Source organism: Bemisia tabaci, chromosome 2, assembly GCF_918797505.1.
Source record: "Bemisia tabaci chromosome 2, PGI_BMITA_v3".
Classification (NCBI taxonomy): Eukaryota; Metazoa; Arthropoda; class Insecta; order Hemiptera; family Aleyrodidae; genus Bemisia; species Bemisia tabaci.
Window position 1 is genome coordinate 76586241 of NC_092794.1, and position 24009 is coordinate 76610249.

At 39.0% G+C, this 24009-nt stretch overlaps 1 protein-coding gene across 1 annotated transcript in view; it reads left to right on the forward strand.

The window, feature by feature from the left end:
- FASN3 (Fatty acid synthase 3) overlaps positions 1-24009 on the forward strand; it is a 253540-nt gene that overhangs the window by 113743 nt on the left and 115788 nt on the right. Inside the window, exons 15-19 of the mRNA XM_072296313.1 lie at positions 2668-2776; positions 13820-14080; positions 15088-15267; positions 16676-16827; positions 23508-23675. Of these exons, the coding sequence (XP_072152414.1) occupies positions 2668-2776; positions 13820-14080; positions 15088-15267; positions 16676-16827; positions 23508-23675 (870 nt within the window). The remainder of the gene's footprint in view (positions 1-2667; positions 2777-13819; positions 14081-15087; positions 15268-16675; positions 16828-23507; positions 23676-24009) is intronic.

The window sequence follows — 24009 nt, forward strand, 5'->3', positions numbered from 1 at the left end:
AACTGAAAACACGGCATCACTGCTAATGTATTTGCTCCCTATCTTTGCATGGAGAGTTAGTCTTGATGTAGAGGTGGACTCTCAGGATAGCGTGGGATATCCCCTCCATTTTAGTCTCAATTTGGGAGCTTTTTTTGAGCTTGGCAGTTGATTTCAGAGAAAACCAGTGGCACCATCGTGTTTTTCGCGAACTTTTACAAAAGATTCTTTTGTCAAATCGCACATTCCTCACACATGCAACATCTCCATTGTTAAACACATTTTATCATGAGATATGAATTTTATTAACGCTGTGGCTACAAAAAAGAGCCGCGAAGCGGCCTCTTGATGGCGCCGGGCGCCTTCAGGGTGTAATCAGGGGGCGTAACCCCCTAGTATATACATAAACAGGAAACACAGAATATTTTGTGTTCCCTGTTCATAAGAAATCGGGTTACGAAAATTTTTCTCATGACATACAGGGTGAGCGAAAAGTCCCCGACCCCCCCTCTAACTTTTGAACGAATTGAGCTAAGGAAATGAAACTTTGGGAATGTTCCTATCTCAAAGGGGACCATCTTTTGAGGGGGTCAAAATTTTGGTCCCCCCCTCAGGGGGTACAGGGGCCCCCCAACTTTTTTTTTTCAAAAAGCAACCCCTATCTTGTGATACCTCATTCGAAAGAGCATAAAAAACTTAAGAATTTTGGCGCAAACCGCAGATCAATATCTCAATTTTTGACCAAGTTATGATAGGTCAAAGGTCAAATTTGACCTATTTTCAAAAAATCATAACTCCGGTTCAAATTATCGTAAAGAAAAAAATAAAACGGGAAAATTTACCAAATTGTGTTCGCTTTTACGTAAAAATTGCAGAAATCACTTCGCTGTAATTTTAAGGGGGGGCTCGGACTCCCAAGTACGTCAATTCAAAGGTCATTCAATTTTCCTGCGAAATAAGCCAATTTCCTCTGGATTTGCCTCCACATTATCTCAGTAAGGTCAAAATCAGTTCAACATTACGTTGGCAAGTCCCCAAATTTCGGGAAAAGTTAAAAAAACGAAATTTAAACGGTCAAATTTAATCACCTTAAATTTCGTTTTTTTAACTTTTCCCAAAATTTTGACCCCCCCCCCCCCCAAAAAAAAAGATGATCCCCTTTGAGATAAGAACATTCCCAAAGTTTCATTACCCTAGCTCAATTCGCTCAAAAGTTAGCAGGGGTGGGACGGACTTTTGGTACACCCTGTAAGTGAAAAAACAAAAAGTGGCTCGAACTGTACGTAACAAGATTGAGAAATGGCGCTGGGTCCTGGGTCCACACCATTTCGCGGGGAAAACAAAACCAAGAAGTTCCAAAAATTATAATTAGAGTCTAAAAGTTTAATTTTTTAATCTAATTATAATGTTTGGAACTTCTTGGCTTTGTTTTCCCTGCGAAACACATTCAAATATGTAAACACTACACGTATGTATGTATACATTTTCCTACAGACGTGACTAAGGTGTTGATTTATACGTAATTTTAGTTGTAGGGCCGAATTCCCGAATTTAAAAAATCCTTCGACCTAAGGGGGGGCAAATCCAAGATGGCGGCCGAAATGGGCCCCTTGGCGGGAAAGTGGCCTCAAATTCACATTAAAACGGTGATCCGGTCGAAGGGGTTAGGGGCAAAATCCAGCATGGCGCCCGAAATGGCCTTTATGGTGGGAAAATGACCGTAGGTGGCTTCATATGCCGTATGAAATAGACGCCAATAGGTTTTCTTGGTACATAGGAAATTTCAAATATGAGTTTAAGAATGTTCTTTGCTCATCGGAGAGGTGTGTGTAGGAAGGAGGGGGTCCTAGGGCCTTCTCCTCTCCCCCAAGAAACTTAAAATCCTCCTTGAGAGGCTTTAAAATTCTGAGTAAGTAATTAAAATGAATGGTAAAACAAACATGGACAAGGAGTGTTTATCCGTTGGGATAAGTCTTAGAAGAGAACCGGCTAAATTGCTAAAGAGTAAGCGCGGAATAGCAGCGCCTTTCCCCCTGTATACTTGAAAAAAGATGGCGGCCCAATTTGGTCGGCATCTTAGAATTGCCCCCCCCCCCCCAACTTCTACAACTAAAATTACGTATAAATCGAGCCCCATGGTTTAGCTCTCGCCGTTCCGTTGTTTTTGAAGATCAACCCATCATATGCACATCAAATCAAAGTAACAAAATTTTGAAAAACCATATCCAACTTTTACAGACCATCTTTAAGTCAAAACTTTTGTCAAAATGTAAATTATTTTTAATTGAAACCAACTGAAAATTTTGAATAGTTTATTTTTTTGAATTTTGCGCCCGCACAACATAATTAAATGGCCAAATTAAAGTATTTCTTAAAAGTAGACTCTATATCTAAAATTTAATGAGAAATGGATTCATCATGTCAATTTTTAGTCCCACGCTGATTTTTTACTCACTTGGGCCAAACTGTAGGTTAAAGTAAACTTTTCGCCCTCAAATTCATCAGTTTACTAGACAATGAGTATAATGCAACCAAAGTATCAGACAACATAATGAGTCATGTGCAAATCTTAAAATGTCGCAGTGTTTCAATTTCTCTTTTTTTTCATTTTCTTTCTCTCCTTTTTCTGAACCTTTTTTTTTGTTTGTACATAAAAAAAGTAAAACAAAAAATAATTTTATTTCAAAGGCCCTTGCTTGGGAGACAGTAGGTTTAATGCGAGGTGAGCTGTACACCGAGGTTCCTGTAATTTTCGAGAATGTTCGTTTCCACAGAGCGACCAATATTCCTAAAGATGGTAAGTTTTGGCAATATTTTTACGACTCTTCTTCATTCTTACCGATTCCAATCGTATTTAAAATCCACATGGATATTCTCCACGCACAAACGGGAGGAATTGTTGACTGTCGCTTTCGACAACACCCCGCTAAAAATGAACATGTTGGTAACATATTGAGACTATGTTGTTACCAACATGGTCTAAAATGCCCATGTTGGTATCAAGATGATGTCAACATGGTATCAACGTGAAATCAACTTGGGGTAAAAGATCAACACGCTAGCAATATGGCAAGTCCCAATATGATATAAACATGATTTAAAAAAAATGTTGTTAACAACATTGCACAAATATGGTAACATGATGATATCAATTTGGACTTTCTTACAATCATGATAAAGAGTTGATGTAAAGTTTGGTATCTGTTGGTTCCATCATAGGAACATATCATTGCACTGAAAAGGCCAATTTATGCCCGGCGCTTCTTGCCGGCATGTGGGGGGGGGGGGCATCATGGTGCGAAGATCGCACAATACTTTCTCGCTTTTGCTGGAATATTTAGAAAAATACTGCCAATTTCACAAAATCATAAAGTTTGATTGGAATTTTGATCGCAGGATAATAGTTATGAAATTTTTATTCAAACCACTGCACTTTATTGTGAATGTCTTCGAGATATGTGATGAATTCATATATTCGGACTCGACTTGTCGATATTATGAGGCATCTTCAATTAAATATGTAATTGATTAATGATGCCTCCTATTAAAGACGGCTATGTGTAAAAATCTTAGCTTTTCTACGATTCATTAGGATCCATTAGATTCATTGGCATCATACTTCAGATACGATTATATATTATAATATTTCCTTAAGCACGGTCAAAAGCCATCAAAAATCTAATTTAATGGGTAGAATGACTATTTGATGTTTAAATAGTCTTAAAACTAAACGGTTTTCGCTTAGCATCGCCCAAATTTTAAAGGCGGGAGAATCTACCTACCTGCTGGTAATGGTTCACCACCCGCCCGCCAAGAGCGCCAGTTCCTTAGCACGTATCCCCGTAATTCAAAACGAAAACAATAGAGAGCGCCACCTTCTTGCTGCTCGTAACCTGTCGTAACCCCGTGTATGTAAACAACAACAACAACAAACTTCAACAAACCTCGACGGGTTATAACACGCTTTATTGTCAATAATTATGTTTGTGCAGTTTTATTATATTATATTTGTGTTCAGTACCTCGTAAAAAGGAACCGCGAAAGATGGAATCTGCCGGGATTCTAAATTCATTAACAACAAACATATTAGTTTCTAATAAAGATCTAAGTTCTTGCGTTAGCTTTGATGATTCATAGTATGTAATGTAAGTACCTAATTAGTTGTCTAATTTTGCTTGGTGTATACCTACGGAGTAATTTTGGAGATAGTATATGATGCATTATATAATGCATTTGAATTCCTAGGTTTCGTCTGACTCAAAGCGTTTGCTGCTATTATCTAGGAGCGTGCCGACTCATTTATCGGAGAATTGAGCGTTTCCTATCGGCCCCTCTGCAATTATAAGATTAGTCCGAGGATCCTTTAGGAACTTAATTAATGACTCAGGTGGTGCTTTTGAGCCAACTTTCAAAGAATTAAAGGCATTTTTTCAAAATCTACCGTCCATGAGCTCTCCTTCTGACCGAAGTGCTCTCCACGCTACATGACGCGTAACCCTTCAATTTTTAGTTTAGTCCAAAGACCTCACACGAACTTAAATAAATGAACCAGATGGTGCTCTTATGGTAACTTTCGAAGAATTAAAGGCATTTTTTTCTAAAATTTACAGTCCTTGAAAATGAGCTGTTTGTGATGTCGCGGAGCAAAGCGCCCTACTTTTGGGCCTCGTAATCCCTTGAATTTTGAGTTTAGTGCAAAGATATTTTAGGAACTTAAATTAATGACCCAGATGATGTGCTTGATGCCCATTGTTAAAGAATTACAGGCATTTTTCAAAATTTACAGTCTTTCAAAATGAGCTTTCCGTGTGATTTTGCTAAAAATGGACACTTTAGCGTATCCCCCCCCCCCCAAATTTTAGCGTACCTCAAAATCGTTTGACGTGCATAAGGAGACCATAGATATGGTGTTCTGTGAGAATTTTGAATGAAATCGAACAGATAAATTCTGAGATATCGCTTTACACAGATTTGGGGGACATCGGACGGACGGACACACATTTTTTCAAGTACGGTTATTTTGACTCCTGGGACCTTAAAACGTCTAGAAATGATGAAATTTCAACTTTTTTTTTTTCTTGGAGGATGACAATACTTCCTCTCTACCCTAGGGGAGCGAGAAAGTAAAAGGTTCGGTGATTTTTACCGAACCCTTCGGTGTACGGTTGTTCGGTGGCACAAACCTAGGTATTGGGTTTTTTTTTTAACTTAACGGCATTGAGGCGTTTGGAGCACACGACCAACTGAGTTCGGTAAGGTTTTACCGAACTTTTAAGGTCACGGAAATCGATCATTTCGGTTATTTGCACCGAACTTTCAGTATATATTCGGAGAAAGTCGGAAACATTCGGTTGGCGTCTTATTATTGTATGTGTAGTTCCATAGATATGTTCAAAGACGATTTTCTTATTCTTGCCTTTGTGGTCGTATTAATTTTTGAAATCCATGTTGATATTTTTTCTGTGAGTAAGTTTTCCTTTAGACTTTTTTTCTATTGTACTTCCGAAACACATTTGTGCATTGAATAAAATTTCATTTATATCTGCGGCCTGAATTCAAAAGAATGTTGCTCAATTAAGATGGGACCAGGAAGTCATTATAAAAATTATTAAATAATATTACGAATTTATATTATTAATATGATAAATCATCATCATTAATATAAACTTCGAAGGATTCAGACTTTCAGCGATTCCACCTTTTTCTATTTCACTCGAGAGGTTGCCAGATTGTGCGACAAATGTGAATATTTTACATGGATTTGAATTGGGAAAAGTGCTAAAAAAGCAACTTATCTGGCAACAATAGAGTCCGGGAGGGACGAGGGACTGTCTTCCAGGGAAAACCCATGATTTAGCCGGAAATGTCATTAAAACAATTGATTCCGTTTGAAGCATCAATTGTATACTAGGGGAAAGCTATTTGAAAATAATAATTGTAAATGGACCAAGATGCTACAAAAAAGGAACAAGGAAAGGGCAAGGAAATGAAATGAGGATATGATTACTAATATTCAATCAGAGAGAATAAAACAAAAACATCAGCGAAATTTATATGCGATGAAAATATAAGAAAAAAGCACGAGTGGGCTCATTGCGATTCGGAACTCGAACTATACTATCGTTGAGCAGTTTTTAGACCCCTACGCCACCGATAATCTTCTTAAGAGGTAAAGATGAACTTTTGCTACTTCAGCGAGTCAAATCGCGGAAGGAGATCCATGGATTATCTTTTTCCGCTACCCGAAGGGATGACGTCCCAATCAAATGCGTTTTTAAAGAAATGATCGATCCCCATCATCGCTTCATCTCCACACATCTATTCATGTGTAAATGATGGCACGCTCCGGCAACAAGGTTCTGTGACGAAATCATTTTTGCCTGCAGAGTCTCCAAAATGTATCCATCTTAGTGATCAAATGTTTAATCACTGAGAAAAATGGCTCGCGTAGCGAGCCGAATGTCAATCGCGTAGCGAGGGATCGGCGTCCAGGGGGTGCAGCCCCTCGGCTGGCTCTGACGGACGCGCAAAGCGCGTCCAGAACGGCTAGTAATATAAATAAATAATATAAATGAAAGATGCTTGATTGGGTTCCTCCTGGGAGGAGACGTAGGGGTCGCCCAGTGAGAGGTTGGCGACAGGGGGTGTTGAGTGAGATGAGGGAGTGTCAACTCCCTGATGACCTGTGGGAAGACCGAGCTTTGTGGCGATTGGGCGTCGTAGAGCGCCGAAGAGCGCTGTAAAAACGACTCATATGTATGTATATAAATGAATGAAAAATGAATATTATTATTATTAATGTATTTTAATATATTATAATTTATTGTATTATATATTATATTTATTATATTACTAGCCGTACTGGACTTGCGCGTCCAGAACGGCCAGCCGAGGGGCTGCGCACCCTGGACCCCGATCCCTCGCTACGCGATTGACATTCGGCTCGCTACGCGAGCCATTATTCTCAGTGATTGAACATTTGATCACTAAGATGTATACATTTTGGAGACTCTGCAGGCAAAAATGATTTCGTCACAAAACCTTGTTGCCGGAGCGTGCCATCATTTACACATGAATAGATGTGTGGAGATGAAGCGATGATGGGGATCGATCATTTCTTTAAAAACGCATTTGATTGGGACGTCATCCCTTCGGGTAGCGGAAAAAGATAATCCATGGATCTCCTTCCGCGATTTGACTCGCTGAAGTAGCAAAAGTTCATCTTTACCTCTTAAGAAGATTATCGGTGGCGTAGGGGTCTAAAAACTGCTCAACGATAGTATAGTTCGAGTTCCGAATCGCAATGAGCCCACTCGTGCTTTTTTCTTATATTTTCATCGCATATAAATTTCGCTGATGTTTTTGTTTTATTCTCTCTGATTGAATATTAGTAATCATATCCTCATTTCATTTCCTTGCCCTTTCCTTGTTCCTTTTTTGTAGCATCTTGGTCCATTTACAATTATTATTTTCAAATAGCTTTCCCCTAGTATACAATTGATGCTTCAAACGGAATCAATTGTTTTAATGACATTTCCGGCTAAATCATGGGTTTTCCCTGGAAGACAGTCCCTCGTCTCTCCCGGACTCTATTGTTGCCAGATAAGTTGCTTTTTTAGCACTTTTCCCAATTCAAATCCATGTAAAATATTCACATTTGTCGCACAATCTGGCAACCTCTCGAGTGAAATAGAAAAAGGTGGAATCGCTAAGAGTCTGAATCCTTCGAAGTTTATATTAATGATGATGATTTCGTTTTTAATATTTTCATTTTTAATAACTAATAATCCGTCCATATTTTATTTTATTTTTTTTTTTTTTCATGTGTTGTTCGTACTCTTCTCTTTCAAAAACTTGATCTACTTTATATTATTTTCGTATCCTTCATTGTGGAACTGAATGATGTACAAAATTGCAAGAATATCGTTGCTTCTAATCATTGAATCAGATCTGCGGACGTTTATTAGTGCTGAATTAGCCACAAGTCTCACGCGAGCGTCGATGGCGGAGTGGCAGCGACACTCGGGCGATCACCAAAGTTCAGCAACGTCGGGCGTAGTTAGTACTTCGATGGGTGACCGCTTGGGACCTCGGGCGCAGCGCGGCTTAACTCTGGCGAATATTGAGTGTCAGGTTCTCTCAGCGTTACTTCTCTGGTGACTGCGATGAAAATTAAGCCTAAGAACGTGCATCGCGCCTATTTAAGCATTTTGGCATTTTGGAAATTTTTTTTTTCAGTGTGCGATATCATGGTGATAACATGTTGATATCATGATGATAAAATGTCGATATCATTTATGATAATAGGTTACATTCACCATGTTGCGACCATGTTGGGCCAGACCAACTTGTTACCAACGTGTTCATTTTTAGCGTCGACGATCTTTGAAGGTAAGCGATGTGTTCAGGAAATATCATAGATCAGATTTTGCGATTTTCAAGGAATTTTGTGCAGATCTCACTGAAAAATCGAAGAGATAGTTCCAGTTTGTGCGTGGAGAAGAGCCTACAAACAGGCGTAAATATTGTTTGACCAATCGACACCTAGGTACAAGATTCGATCGGTCATAAGGCGAACTTCATTGTATATCATTGACTGTGTTTACGTTTGGGTCGGAGAAGAGGCTGAAGGTTTTTGAACTGATGGATAAAAACTACTCAGCGTATCCTTAGACAGCCGAGGAATCTTAATTTAAGCATAGAATAATCTCGAAACATTTTCTGAAAACGAAGAGCAGCATAAGAAATGAACTGCACTTCGGAATTAGGAATACAATGTCTGACTCCGTATGGGTACAACGTATGTACCATGCATACAACTGTTCTCACAGATGGCCTGGAAATGGTAGCTCCCAATATTGCCAATTGTAGTCCAGATATCACAGGTATGCAATAGGAACCAAAGAATACTGGTACTCCATACTCTCTGATATGAACTAGCATGTTAAAACGAGGTGTCTTGTCTCAACCATTTGGACGCATTTCTGCCAAACAGAACTATAGACGAGTAGGAAAGATGAAGTGGGTTCGTTGAGGCTACATAAGAAACAATGTAAAAGTGAGAGACTTCCTTTTGGAGAAACAGGAAAGCGGGATGTTACATTCTTTCAAACCGAACTATGTGCCAACTGAATGCGGCACTCATGAGCCGTGGGCATGGCAGAAGAGCGTTGTAGACAGGGCTCATGAGTTACCTAAGGCCGAGCAAGGGCGACAACGGAGACGGCTTTGTTGCCGCTGACACTACCAATGCTTTATAATTCCCATTCATTCTTACGGTCCCCAGCCAACGAGCGGTAGCTCAACGACGACGAAGACAATACGATATAATTATGATAGCGAACAAAATTTCAACTCGAGCGTCTGCGGGAATCGATGTTTAGAATGGCACGTACAAACCAGGAATATATAGTATTCGGGAAAATATGGAGACAAATAAATAAAGATGTCACACGTTCATGTTGACGTTAAGGAGCAACGCACTCGCGTTTGCACTGCCTAGACCTCTCGGGTTGTTTGGACCTTGCGAGGTTGGTCTCACGGGTTTTGTAACTTATTATCCCATCCCGAACATCGACAAAACGAATAGACAGCTTTTCTACTCCGAGAGCCGCGACGAGAATTACTCGGAAATTCCGTTCCCGATCGGAGCCTACGAGATCGAGGGTATAGAAGAATACTTTCAGGAACAACTTGGCGGAGCAGTAGGTATCAAACTCAAAGCAAACAACGGTACGCTCAAAGTAAGCATCAAATCCAAGTAAGTACTGGATCGATTTCCGCAGACCCGGCACTTTACCTAAGGTGCTCGGATTCGGATCGCGTCTCTTAGCACAGGACGAATGGCACGAAGCTGACTATCGCGTCAACATCTCACCCGTAAACATGATATGCGTCGAATGCAGAATCGCCGACGGTGGATACGTGAACGGGGCGCACGGATATCACATCTATGCGATTGCTCCCGATATCGAACCAGGATTCAAAATGGTAGGGCAACCGTCGACGATTCATTACTACCCCCTCTTGGGTGATAAGATATCCAGCGTTTGCGCGTTAATATAGTAGGACGACAAGAAAGAGCGATCAATTTTGGTTGTGAAGAAGTGACAGTTCGACTGCACGCGAGACCGGTAACTTATGGGTAAACGAAGGATCCAGAACGACGCTACGTTCCTAAATTCTCTTGCATATAATAATATTGATAGTTCACGGAGCAGTTGCCAGCAGCAGCAGCAGCAGTAGAGGAAAACTTGGACCGAATATTCCAAGAGGGCTCTCATACAACTCGGATTCGTGGTGAAAAATCCAAAATAAGAACGATGGAATCTTGACGACAAGAGATCATCGAATACGAATATATCCGTTTCGGTCCGGTCGACGAACGGCGTGGAAACAACGATTCGATCTGGCTCACCCCCGATACCGACGGCCTGATCACCGCGCCTTAATATTCGAGGATCTTCATGCGTGTAGAAGTTAAACTCGAGAAAAATCCTGGAGCCGCCGCAGATGCTACGAAACCCAAAGTCAAGTTGGCTAACAATCATCCCCGGCATTTGCTCGACCGTATGCAGTACAAAGGGACGGAAGTCGATATCATGCAGTCTGTCGGAGTGACATCAATCGTGAAAAAGTATCTGACAAACACTAGGGTAGACTGGGGTTAAGTGGGCACCATTTTGTTTGAAAAATCATAAAACAAATTTGGTGATAGATAGAGTTAATCTTTAAAGTACAATGTCTTCAGTATAATGTAAGGTATCTGCAAAAAATAGTATGTTTCATTTTTTAAATTTCTTCATGGTCAAAATTTAGATTTTGTAAAAAATGGGAAAGTGCTCAGTTAACCCCGTGGGGTGGGTTAACTGGGCACTGGGGGTGGGTTGACTGGACACTAAGATGAAAAAGCATACTTTTGAAAGAGGAAACTTTTATTAAGTCAAATGAACAAGTGGAAAAGTCTTAAAAATTAAAGAAATACATCTGAGGATGATTTTTTGTTTGTCTTAATACTTATATTATGTACATTTTCACTAAGAGATACGGAAAACTTATTTCAATGACTTCTGAATAGGTCCCATGGTTGGTTGTCCTTTTTCTCCTTTTAGTTGTTAAAATACTGCAATTAAAATCAAAAAACAAGTTTTAGTGAATGTTTTGCCTAACTTGTAATCCATGGGGTTAACTGGGAATGTCCTCTTTAATCCCATTTGGTAGTGTTCAGTTAACCCCATTTGGTAGTGTTCAGTTAACCCCATTTCGGAATTTCAGAGAAAAAAAATCATAAATAGTACTCAATTGGAATAATTACCAAAGTAATCTCTGGAAATAGTACATAAAACTATAGATGAAACAATAAAGCACTTACCAAAGCCTTCCTCAAAAGCTAGATATGTCATTTGAGCTTCAGTTCACAGCACCGGGAATTTACTTTTCGCCCCACGAAACACGTTTGTAAACATAACTTCAAAAAAAAACAAAGATTATCAACTCAGCGCCAGGTACACTAGTAAGGGTCTATAAACTGATGGAATTGACGCGTAGTTGGTTTTGAGTTTGCCCACCAGGTGGCAGCTAGGTCGAGTGTTCAGTTAACCCGCCGTGCCCACTTAACCCCAGGCTACCCTAAAGCGGAAACCGCGGCACTCGCAACCGATCAATTTGACTTTTCATCTACCACTCCTATATTATAATCGGGGTGATTCCTTTGTTCGGCTGCCACTATATTTATGTGCTGCTGCTGCATGATTTCAGTTCTGAAATATTCCCGATAAGAGAAATCCGTCAACTACATACACAGTCGCAATACGTTCGAAATAGCGCAGGATGGATATACTAACTAAAGGGCACGTAGCTGCCATCGACCAACGAGCCAATGGTCGGTTTTTTAAATTTTTGTTAACTAACACTTACATACTGACGACTGTCACTTACCGTGACTTTATTCAACTTCATAATAATAATATTCATAATAATACTGTGGATATGACTTTATTCACACGGGCTTATAGCGTCACAATGCGTATGTATATAGAACTCTGTTACCACGGAGACGTATCTGGTTGAAGCTTAATTAGTTGTAACAATCTCAAACTCAGCTCCATAGACACTTCCGATGCGGCTGGGTGCTACAGGTTACATGAGATAACCGAAAGATTTTACCACGTCCTTTGGGAATTGCACTCGCGAGTCTGCACATCTTCCACGCCCGTTCGACCATTTTCTTATACCCTTGCTTCAGGGAGTAAATTATTTCTTGCTCGTCCGCGAAACGTTTAAGAGTTGCTTCTTAAGGAATCCTGGTCTCTAGTGATGTGTTCTATTAAAGACATTCTAAGAAGCAAAGTCAATTTCTGAACAACTTAGAGCGCGCCAAAAGCTGTCTCTTTGCCCGATGTATGTCCAACGGACGATACTGGGAGGTATCAGCATGGATTATCATAACTTGTGTAGCTTTCTTTTCTTTATATGCTTCTTTTTTCTATTTATAGTACCTAATTGAAGAAAAAAAATTAAACAAACATTTTTAATTCATCAATCTGGACATTGCAATATCCAATCCCAGTCGCTCATCCCAAAACACAAGCCTCCGATACACATTTCCAAGCGCACACCGCCACGGCACTATAAATTGAAATCCTCGAATCAGACCCTACTCTCCAGTCTCGGATACCAGTCCAGTCCAATCCTGAAGGAGACGGTCTAAAGATGCCAAACATTTTACACGTCCGAAAATCCGAATTGTTTGTGCAATCTGACAACAATGTAAAGAAAAATTATTTGCGTCATAAACGTGTTTTTAACATCAGACGTACAACCAGTCAATACTAAAAGTCAAGAGTAAACGACCAATTCCATTTATTCAAGCAAGCATAAAAACTCGTTTATACACATAAGATACGCATGCGACTTAGGTAGGTAAAAGTCGAATTTTCTCGAAAACGAAAAGTCGTATCAAAATTCGGCCTGTACAGTTTACCGATCCTCGATAGTGTAAGAGGATCGCATCGGTCTGGGGCGGATCGGAGGAGGAGAATTTTCCGAAAATGTTTTCCCGCGCGGGAATTCCCCGAGTCAGACCCTTAAAATTATATGTTGCCAAATTTCACCGATGATTAAATCATTCTTTTATGTGCACCGTCCGGCAACGTTGTTGCATAACCTACAACTTGGAGGGGCATCATACACCATTGCATAACACGCATATTGAAGGGGCTACATGCAATGTCTCGTATGCATAACCCGGAAAATGAAGGGGCTACATGCAGCGTTGCCATATTGCACAATACCCGCCCCACAACACTGTCATTTAATTCATATTTTTCTGCACAATTTGGTATGTTACCCCTTCAGTATTTGGATTATGCAATGGTGTAAGCGTTTCTTTTTACTGCGCTAAAGTCCTCATTTACACCCTACTAGAGTGTAGCACTGATGCACTCCTTCCCCTCTCCCCTTCTGGTATAAAGAAATTAGTCTATCAAGAATGGCGTCCGATGTAATTCTACGTCGTGTTCTTATGTATGTTGAATAATAAAGTTTTGGTAATTAAATGGAACCTTGTGTAGTTAATGTAGCAAAATACGCAACTTTCGTCGAGTCTTTTTTTAATTTCACACTGCGGAAGGCTTCTTACATAGTATTAGGTACTCTAAAATCCCCATACGACTTTATTCAACCCCAATTTTTGCGCTACAGACCCATCGGTTTTTTCTTTTTTTTTTTTTTTTTTTTTTTTTTTTTTTTAAGGAAAGCCCGTCATAAATCATTTTCTTACACAATCCAACCGTAAATGAACTAGAACCTCATTGACTTTGAGGTTGATTTTGTGTCTCAGGTTCGGTCGAGTTCATTGTCATGGTCCAGAAAGGAAGTGGTAACTTTGAGGTCGTAGAGGGAGGTGCTGCAATTGTGACAGGAAAAATCACAGTTCCAAATGACATCACGAAAGAAACCATCAATATGGAACTACCAGAAGATACTGAGACTGGTCCAGACCTAATTGAGCTGAGTGCCAAAGACATTTATAAGGAACTCAGGCTCAGAGGATACAATTATAAAGGTTTATTCCGTAGCTTAGTTGCTGCTGACACTACCGGTGAGTTGTGCGTAATGTTTAAAGATTAGTTAAGAAAGGTTGGGAGGTATTTGGACGTATTTCTGCCAAACGGAACTATAGACGAGTGGGAAAGATGGAGTGTGCTCGTCAAAGCTGCTTAGGAAACAATATAAAAGTGGGCATGGTACCCTTCGGAGAAATGGAAAAGAGGGATTTTACATTCTGTCAAACGGAACTATGTGCCAACTGAATGCGGCACTCATAAGCCGTGGGCATGGCAAAAGAGCGTTGTAGACAGGGCTCATGAGCTACCCAAAGCCGAGCAAGAGCGACAACGGAGACTGCTTCGTTGCCGCTGATGCTACTGGCGCTTTATAATTCCCATTTATTCTTACGATCCTCAACTAACGAGCTCACTCCATCTTTTCCACCTGCACGTGGTTCTGTCTGGTAGAGATACGCCCATTTCATCGAATCGTTTTCACACCAAGACCTTACTGCTAAAAGTCATACTGTTTTAAAGACATTTGAAAAATGTCTCCAACCAAAAATTAGTCTTTTCTATTCACACAATTTTTAAAAGGTAAAAACCTGAAAGGCATGAATTATATCTAAATACACACACATACATATACATACATACATAGGGTGTCCCAAAATTACCACAACTGGTGCCATAACTTTGAAGCGAATATGTAACCCAGTCAGCTGGTTCTGATAACATCTACAAGAACAGCACATTTTTTAACTCCTGACATCAGGTTTAGTTTATCTTAATTAAAACTCCTCCACAAATATTTTTATCTTAGTTTACGTAGGAGGCAAGAAGCTCAAAGAAGTGCAAAAGTTACTAACAGTGTAAAGTTAGGATGAATTGCAGACTTTTCTTTTCCAAAAAAGACTTTTCTTTGCTCCCACAAAATTTTGCAACCCAAATTTTGCAGACCCATTTCCAAGTTCTTTATTACGTGAACTGAACCGAGCAGGTTGCATGACTTAATGAATTGAGAAGTGTACTCCTTAATCATTGAATGTTATAATCCAAGGCAAGGTTGGCCGAGTGAGCTGGTGCAACAACTGGGTCGCCTTTATGGACAACTTACTTCAAATACAGATTTTGCAAGATGACACGCGAGGTCTTTTTGTTCCAACATCACTTCAGAGAATGGTCATTGACGTCAGAAAACACATATCAATTCTTCATACTCTTGATCCGGAAAAACCAGGTATATATCACAAAAACCATTATTCAAAGAGACAAGAGAAAGATATGAGAACGTGTAACATGTATAATGATTGTCTTAATGAAGATACCAATTTTATTATTACGCACATGGCTTTCAAAAGTTCATGTTGAATCATTAACTCATGAATCCACGATTTTAGTTTTAGCATTATAATAATTAAGATTTTATGGATCCATTTGTACATATTTACTAACTGCGCCAGCCGATGGATTCTGCTATTTAGAAGTGATGTGAATACCAATAGATTTATAGATACATAACCTCATTGCTTTTACGCCAAAGTAGTCAAAAGCGCAAGAATGTTTCCTACAATAATTGAAATGTCTCGTATTCGAGAGCAGGTCATAAATTAACTTTTGATATATCAATGACAGATTTGTAAGGCCTTGTCTCCACGGGAGGTTTTCATAGGATTTGTCATAGTTCGAATCGCAGGAATGAAACTTCTGGGATTTTTCCCAGTTACCGTCTACACGGGACGGGGCTCATACGGTCCTGCGACTAGTTTGCGCGTGAAGATAAATTAGTTAAAGTCGATTATTTAACCGAGACTAAAATAATAATTGCACTCAATTGACTACCTATTAGACACATTATTTTAACTAAACAAACATTAACAATGGAGTAATGAAGAAAATATCGCACAATTCGTTCTCACTTCTTCGTCCTCCCTCAGTGGGTCCTGGGGGTACAAGGACCATACTTGGTACCGGAAAAAATATTGATTAACTCAATATATTTCCCAACTTCGCAAGTGGGATTTTTTCCAGGGACAAATCCCGTGAAACATCCCATGGAGACAAGGTCTAATGAACTATCAGGATTAAAGGGATACTTCAAAAAGGAGGACCTAGAGAGGACTCCTTTGCGGGTTGAAGAGCACCCGTAAAGGAGTTTGGAAATCAAGATGTCTCAGAAGCAACTTTGAGCTACTTCTCTCTTGACACTGTATTCCTTGCCGTAATTCGAAATCACTGTAATTCTTCGGCATTACAGAAATTGTTGACCTTTTTCTTGAGTCATCATTTTGGATAATCCTTGGGGACTATGGACGTATTGTACTTGCAAGTTTGATGATTTATATGTGGGGTACAGTTCCTCTGCATTACCACACTTATGCAATTTGAGCCACTAAAGAGTCAGAATTAACACAATATTATCGTGATGAACAGTTAAATAAAAATATCTCGGTTATCCCTCAATTCTGTGGTTATATCATATGAGTCACCCAGGTATGGAAATTGATGTAACGCGTAGGAAAGCATTTTAGAACTTCACTTAACACATGTGCATGTGTCCTTTTACTGTATGGTCCTTCATGTTTATAACACTTCCTGAGAACATTTGATTTTAATGATGATGTTTAACGTCACTCTCTTTCACTCAGAAATGCAGGTGAATGTTTATAAGGAAATCGAATTGATTAAATCCGGCGGTGTTGAAATCCGAGGCTTGAAAGCCAGTGCAATCTCCAGGCGTAAACCATTGGGTGAACCTGTCTTGGAAAAATACTTGTTTTATCCTCAGGAAGACGAAGAGGTTTGTTTTTTATATCGAGTTGATGAAACTGATTTCCTTTTCCTGAAATTTTTCATTGCTGTTAAGAAATTAGGAAGTACAGGCAGAATGTGCATATATATATATATATAAAATGACTTGTTGTTAAACAATGCTTGAATTTGTGTAACCACTAGCGCAATGCTAGCCTCTAGCGGTAAAACATTATAATTAATATTGTGAAAAACCCGTGAAAATACCCACACCCAACATTACTTACAAGTTTAATACATTACTAAGTAAAGACGTTTAACGCCATGGAAGCTAAACAAAAGAAATTAAACTCAACGCAATACATTGTTATGGCTGTTCAGGACCCTCAAGTGGACAACTCATGTGGACACAATTGAAGAAAGAATTATTACAAAAATTTCCTGGAATGCTAATAGTCTCTTGAAGCGCAAGATGGAATTGATGAAGTTAATCAACGAAGAAAACTTAGAAATTTGTCTAATACAGGAAACACTCTTTACGAATGAATCATACTACTTCTATGCCAATTAATAACTATAAGTTTTATTAAGCCGTTCACCCGGACGGCATGGCACACGGAGGCGCGAGAACACTAATTAAGAAAAACATTCAGCATCACTTGTTTAATTCCATCTCAAGTAATAACTTTCGAGCTATGGCTCTAGAAGTCAAGTGCGAAACAGAGAAGTACTATTATTGCTTCTGCAAACGCTCCTCCAAACCATAATAACAAGGAAATTGACTACTTATGCAAACTTTATAAGTGAATTTGGCAATAGGTGTTTCTTAGCAGGTGACTGGAATGCATAACATGTGTTTTGGGGTCCCAAAAAAAGTTAATACAAAATTAATACAAGGTATATTTTAGGTGAATTTCATGAGTTGTATAACCGTTTGATTTATTTTTTATTTACTTCAAAATTTACATTGCGACGTTTCGGTGGCGTATTTCCACCTTCATCAGGCACAGACTGAGGAGACAAAATAAGGAAAACAAGAAATAAACACACCTAGTCCGCCGATCCAACACGGTCCATACTTGGCTTCATGCTCTGAAAAATTAAGTGCCGCAATAAAACCATTTGGATTATCGCTAGTACCTAACAACAAATAAGTGTAATTTGAAAGGATTCAAATCAGCTCTGAAAACCAAAATCCCAAACGAGAAAATGTCCGACGTGCTTTACGAAATTCCATGCAAAGGGTGCCCAGGGGTTTACATTGGGCAGACATCACAGTACGTACATAAGCGTCTTGACGGACACAAGTTTAATAAGCATGAAAAAACGGCTCTTAAGCAGCATGTAAAAGAAACAAACCACCAGTTTGATTATGATAACACCAGAGTGCTAAAACAAGAGAAAAATGAGCAGGTCCGTTTAAACTTAGAGGGGTTCAGCATTCTTAAAAATAGCAACGCCCTGAATTCAAGGACGGAATTTTCCCAATTTGAGGATTATTTGGTAGGTACCGATACTTTCTAATTGTTAACCATTAAAATTTTGTCGACCATTTATTAATAGCTGTAACTCAGGCAACAATGTTTGTAATGTTCGTTGGATTGTAACTATCTTTTCCTCTGTTCCCTGACCGTGTTGGATCGGAGGACTAGGTCCGAAACGTCGCAATGTAAATTTTGAAGTAAATAAAAAATAAATCAAACGGTTATACAACTCATGAAATTCACCTAAAATATACCTTGTATTAATTTTGTATTAACTTTTTTTGGGACCCCAAAACACATGTTATGCATTCCAGTCACCTGCTAAGAAACACCTATTGCCAAATTCACTTATAAAGTTTGCATAAGTAGTCAATTTCCTTGTTATTATGGTTTGGAGGAGCGTTTGCAGAAGCAATAATAGTACTTCTCTGTTTCGCACTTGACTTCTAGAGCCATAGCTCGAAAGTTATTACTTGAGATGGAATTAAACAAGTGATGCTGAATGTTTTTCTTAATTAGTGTTCTCGCGCCTCCGTGTGCCATGCCGTCCGGGTGAACGGCTTAATAAAACTTATAGTTATTAATTGGCATAGAAGTAGTATGATTCATTCGTAAAGAGTGTTTCCTGTATTAGACAAATTTCTAAGTTTTCTTCGTTGATTAACTTCATCAATTCCATCTTGCGCTTCAAGAGACTATTAGCATTCCAGGAAATTTTTGTAATAATTCTTTCTTCAATTGTGTCCACATGAGTTGTCCACTTGAGGGTCCTGAACAGCCATAACAATGTATTGCGTTGAGTTTAATTTCTTTTGTTTAGCTTCCATGGCGTTAAACGTCTTTACTTAGTAATGTATTAAACTTGTAAGTAATGTTGGGTGTGGGTATTTTCACGGGTTTTTCACAATATTACCCTGGTAAAAATGGCAAGTGTTAGGTCAGTGAATTTTCCACTGAGGTCAGTGCAATTTGCTCTGAGGTCAGTTCAGTTTTCTCTGACGTAAGTGTTAAAGCACTTACCCAAGAAGTCAGCACTGAGGTAAGAGGCACTGACGTCGGGAGAAAGACTTACCTAAGTGCAGAGATGTCTCTGAGGTAAGCGGGACTGAGGTCAGGACTTGGTTCAGAGGGTAAGTCTCTGACATCAATCTTAATCGAACCGCACTCACTCCCAAAAAGTAGAGATGGCTCCCCCTTCCCCCACCCTATTTCATTTTCGTGGGGGAATATTTCCTCGGGACACGGGGACCACAAACTTTATCTTTCAGAGAGGCATATTTTGTAGAAGGTGGGATTTTCTAAGAGGGAAGGAAAACTAGTTTAAGTAGCCACACTCTTGAATAATTTGTTTTACCCTCTTCGTTTAAGATGGCACTTAAATAATTAAAACACAACAAAAAATGAGATCGATAAAAATATTATCACCGCTAAAATATGTATTTAGATATATTTATTTAAGCATTATTATTTTTTTATAAAAAAAAATAGTTTTAAATTTGGTTTTAATTTTTTTCAGTTTTAACTGTTTTTAAAATGTTTCAGTCTCAATTTTTTTTAAAATTTTCCTACTTTATTTTCAATTCTTTTCTAACTTTTTTACTCCTTTACTTTCAATTTTTGTATCTGCTAATTTATATTTTTTGTATAATTTCAACTTTAATTATTTTTTTTGCATCATTAGCTTTAATTTTGAATTTTAGTGCGATCCATTTTTTTTTCAAAGAAACGTAACTTACAAAACTTCATTTACATGTTGATTGATTAAAAAAGAATAATAGAAAAATTAAGTATCGGATTCACATTCAAAGACAAAATCATCATTTGCTGGCAAAATTACCCCAATGGGGGCCCTGAAATGGTAAAATTACGCCCCTAACACGTACACGCGCAGGTAGTGTAGTGGTTCAATCGCTAGGACGATCACCGAAGTTAAGTTACGTCGGGCGTAGTTAGTACTTAGATTGGAGACCGCATGGAAACGAGCGATGTCCCCTGAAGATTGTGATACTTGCTTGGGATTGAAAACTCACAGCAGCCCTCCCTGATCGTCAAATAGTGACTTAACGTACCTGGCAGATCGGTAATTAACGAAATTTTTGCCTGTACAGTATTTCTGGGAGTTTCCACTCCGCTTACGTCTGAGACACTTAGGTCAGTGCCACTTACATCAGAGGCACTTGCCTTTGGAACAGACCTAACACTGAGGTAGCAGATCAGCGCCCGGCAGCACTGACATCAGTGCTTAGGTCTGTTCCAAAGGCAAGTGCTACTGATCTGAGCACTTGCCATTTTTACCAGGGTAATTATAATGTTTTACCGCTAGAGGCTAGCATTGCGCTAGTGGTTACACAAATTCAAACGAACGTGGCAATAGTATTTCAAATTCCAAACATGGCAGAAAATTTGAAATATTATTAAGTCCAATTAATGGACTCGATCGCGATTAATTTTTCAATTCGTTCCCTGGTAAAAATGGCAAGTGCTCAGATCAGTAGCACTTGCCTTTGGAACAGACCTAAGCACTGATGTCAGTGCTGCCGGGCGCTGATCTGCTACCTCAGTGTTAGGTCTGTTCCAAAGGCAAGTGCCTCTGATGTAAGTGGCACTGACCTAAGTGTCTCAGACGTAAGCGGAGTGGAAACTCCCAGAAATACTGTACAGGCAAAAATTTCGTTAATTACCGATCTGCCAGGTACGTTAAGTCACTATTTGACGATCAGGGAGGGCTGCTGTGAGTTTTCAATCCCAAGCAAGTATCACAATCTTCAGGGGACATCGCTCGTTTCCATGCGGTCTCCAATCTAAGTACTAACTACGCCCGACGTAACTTAACTTCGGTGATCGTCCTAGCGATTGAACCACTACACTACCTGCGCGTGTACGTGTTAGGGGCGTAATTTTACCATTTCAGGGCCCCCATTGGGGTAATTTTGCCAGCAAATGATGATTTTGTCTTTGAATGTGAATCCGATACCTAATTTTTCTATTATTCTTTTTTAATCAATCAACATGTAAATGAAGTTTTGTAAGTTACGTTTCTTTGAAAAAAAAATGGATCGCACTAAAATTCAAAATTAAAGCTAATGATGCAAAAAAAATAATTAAAGTTGAAATTATACAAAAAATATAAATTAGCAGATACAAAAATTGAAAGTAAAGGAGTAAAAAAGTTAGAAAAGAATTGAAAATAAAGTAGGAAAATTTTAAAAAAAATTGAGACTGAAACATTTTAAAAACAGTTAAAACTGAAAAAAATTAAAACCAAATTTAAAACTATTTTTTTTTATAAACAAATAATAATGCTTAAATAAATATATCTAAATACATATTTTAGCGGTGATAATATTTTTATCGATCTCATTTTTTGTTGTGTTTTAATTATTTAAGTGCCATCTTAAACGAAGAGGGTAAAACAAATTATTCAAGAGTGTGGCTACTTAAACTAGTTTTCCTTCCCTCTTAGAAAATCCCACCTTCTACAAAATATGCCTCTCTGAAAGATAAAGTTTGTGGTCCCCGTGTCCCGAGGAAATATTCCCCCACGAAAATGAAATAGGGTGGGGGAAGGGGGAGCCATCTCTACTTTTTGGGAGTGAGTGCGGTTCGATTAAGATTGATGTCAGAGACTTACCCTCTGAACCAAGTCCTGACCTCAGTCCCGCTTACCTCAGAGACATCTCTGCACTTAGGTAAGTCTTTCTCCCGACGTCAGTGCCTCTTACCTCAGTGCTGACTTCTTGGGTAAGTGCTTTAACACTTACGTCAGAGAAAACTGAACTGACCTCAGAGCAAATTGCACTGACCTCAGTGGAAAATTCACTGACCTAACACTTGCCATTTTTACCAGGGTTGCGATCACGAATAAAAAATTAATCGCAATTACAACTAACTTTTGAATAATCCTACAGCTCTAGAAGAGGCTACTTGATGGAATTAATACGATTTTCCTCTAGAATCTATCTGTATGGAAACATAAATATGCATATTACTGAAGATTGTATCTGTCACATGCATTTAACAATTTTAGGCGAATAGTTATCTGCCTAGGCAAGTAGCAGCAATCATGCCTATTTCTCCAGGCAGATGACTATTTGCCTAGGCAATTTGCTGCAACTTGCTGTTTTCCTAGGCAAGCTAGAGCTGAACCAGAATTCAGGCAAATAACAATCTAACTTTTCATCGAAATAAGATTTTTTATCGTAATGATCTGGCAACCAGATACGAAACACTACGATGCACCAAGTGGAGTTTGAAGGTAGGTGACCAAAACACTCTACTGATAACACAGAGTTACACGCAAGGACTGCCGAAAATGATAAAAACAACATCAAGGAGCAAATCTTATCAAGGACAACTGAAAGCAGCAGAAAAAATGACTTCAAGAAACAATTTTCTATTTCCACACCTTAAAGTTGGTGCCGCAGTTGTCGTGAATGTCTCGGAATTTGATCGTGGTCCCCTCGTGTAATATCCCGTAATAGGTATCCCGGGATTGATTACAGAGGTGAAACATGACAAGTATAAAGTGACAACCGCGGCCGGTATTCTGGAACAGTAAATCTCACGGAATGCGTTACAGGATGTTCCGACTTCCACCCTTAAGATCGGAGAAGTGCCCCTCAAAATAACAGTTTCGTTGAGAGAGGCGGCAGCCGTCCATTCCTTGTACAACGGGCAAGGGTCTGTGAAATGTAACTGTACAAAAAGCAAGACTCAATGCGAAACGAAACGGTGCTCATATTTCAAGAACAATAGAAAGTGTAATAGCCAGTGCCTTGGATCCGTAGCCTGCTGTAACAAATAAAGGTAAACTTTTCAATTAATGTTCCTTTATCTACCTATCGATTGTTATTTGCCTGATATTCCGTAATGTTATTTGCGTAGGCAACTTGTTGTGTGCCTAGGCAACGTGCTGTTTGCGTAGGCGGCTTGCTACTTGCCTAGGCTGCCACAAGGCCGCCGCTTTTTGCTTCTTATTCGCCGAGGCAGGTGGCTATTCGCCTTAAATTGTTAAATGCGTGCGATACATCCATACGTAATTGACAGTATGTATGAGGTCCATGAACACTTCGTGGAAGAAATCCCGTATGGGTTTTAATGAAAAATTGAAAAGGTAGGTACGTGAATTTTCAAATGAATGTAATGTTGATTCCATTAAAGTGTGATGCTCGGGTATTACACCAAAGGATTCAACAATATTTAGCTGCCTATTTCCTCGTAATTTCACATTGATTTTACTTTTTAGAGTTCAGATTTGGCAGAAGTCGTGAGAGTAGCTGTGCAGCTGGCTTTGGAGAATCTCCCAAGCATCAAAGTCAAAACTGTAGAGATGGCTGACGCTTTCATGAACCCGGATGTACCATTAATTTCAACCATCTTGGCTACCTCTCTTGGGGATTTACCTCTGATTCAGGTATTAATATGTAATTTCTTGCAGCTTTATTTTCTGATCATTTTCATATTCTAAGAGGACCATATTATCAGAATCAGCTTATTTATTTTTAGGGTGCACCTACAGCTTTGACGGATAACAAACATTTTCCAAACAATAGAAACATTTTCTAACAAAGCACAGATTAACTTCCTTTTGCACTCAGAGATTCATTAATTGAGGTGCTGTATCGATGCCATGGGAGAATAACAGAAAAAGAGAAGTAAGAAGAAAGAAGTGGGAAGTAAGGAGAGAAGCTGAAAGTGGTATGTCGAAATCAATAAATGCACCTAAATTTTAGGCTTATTCAGAAACG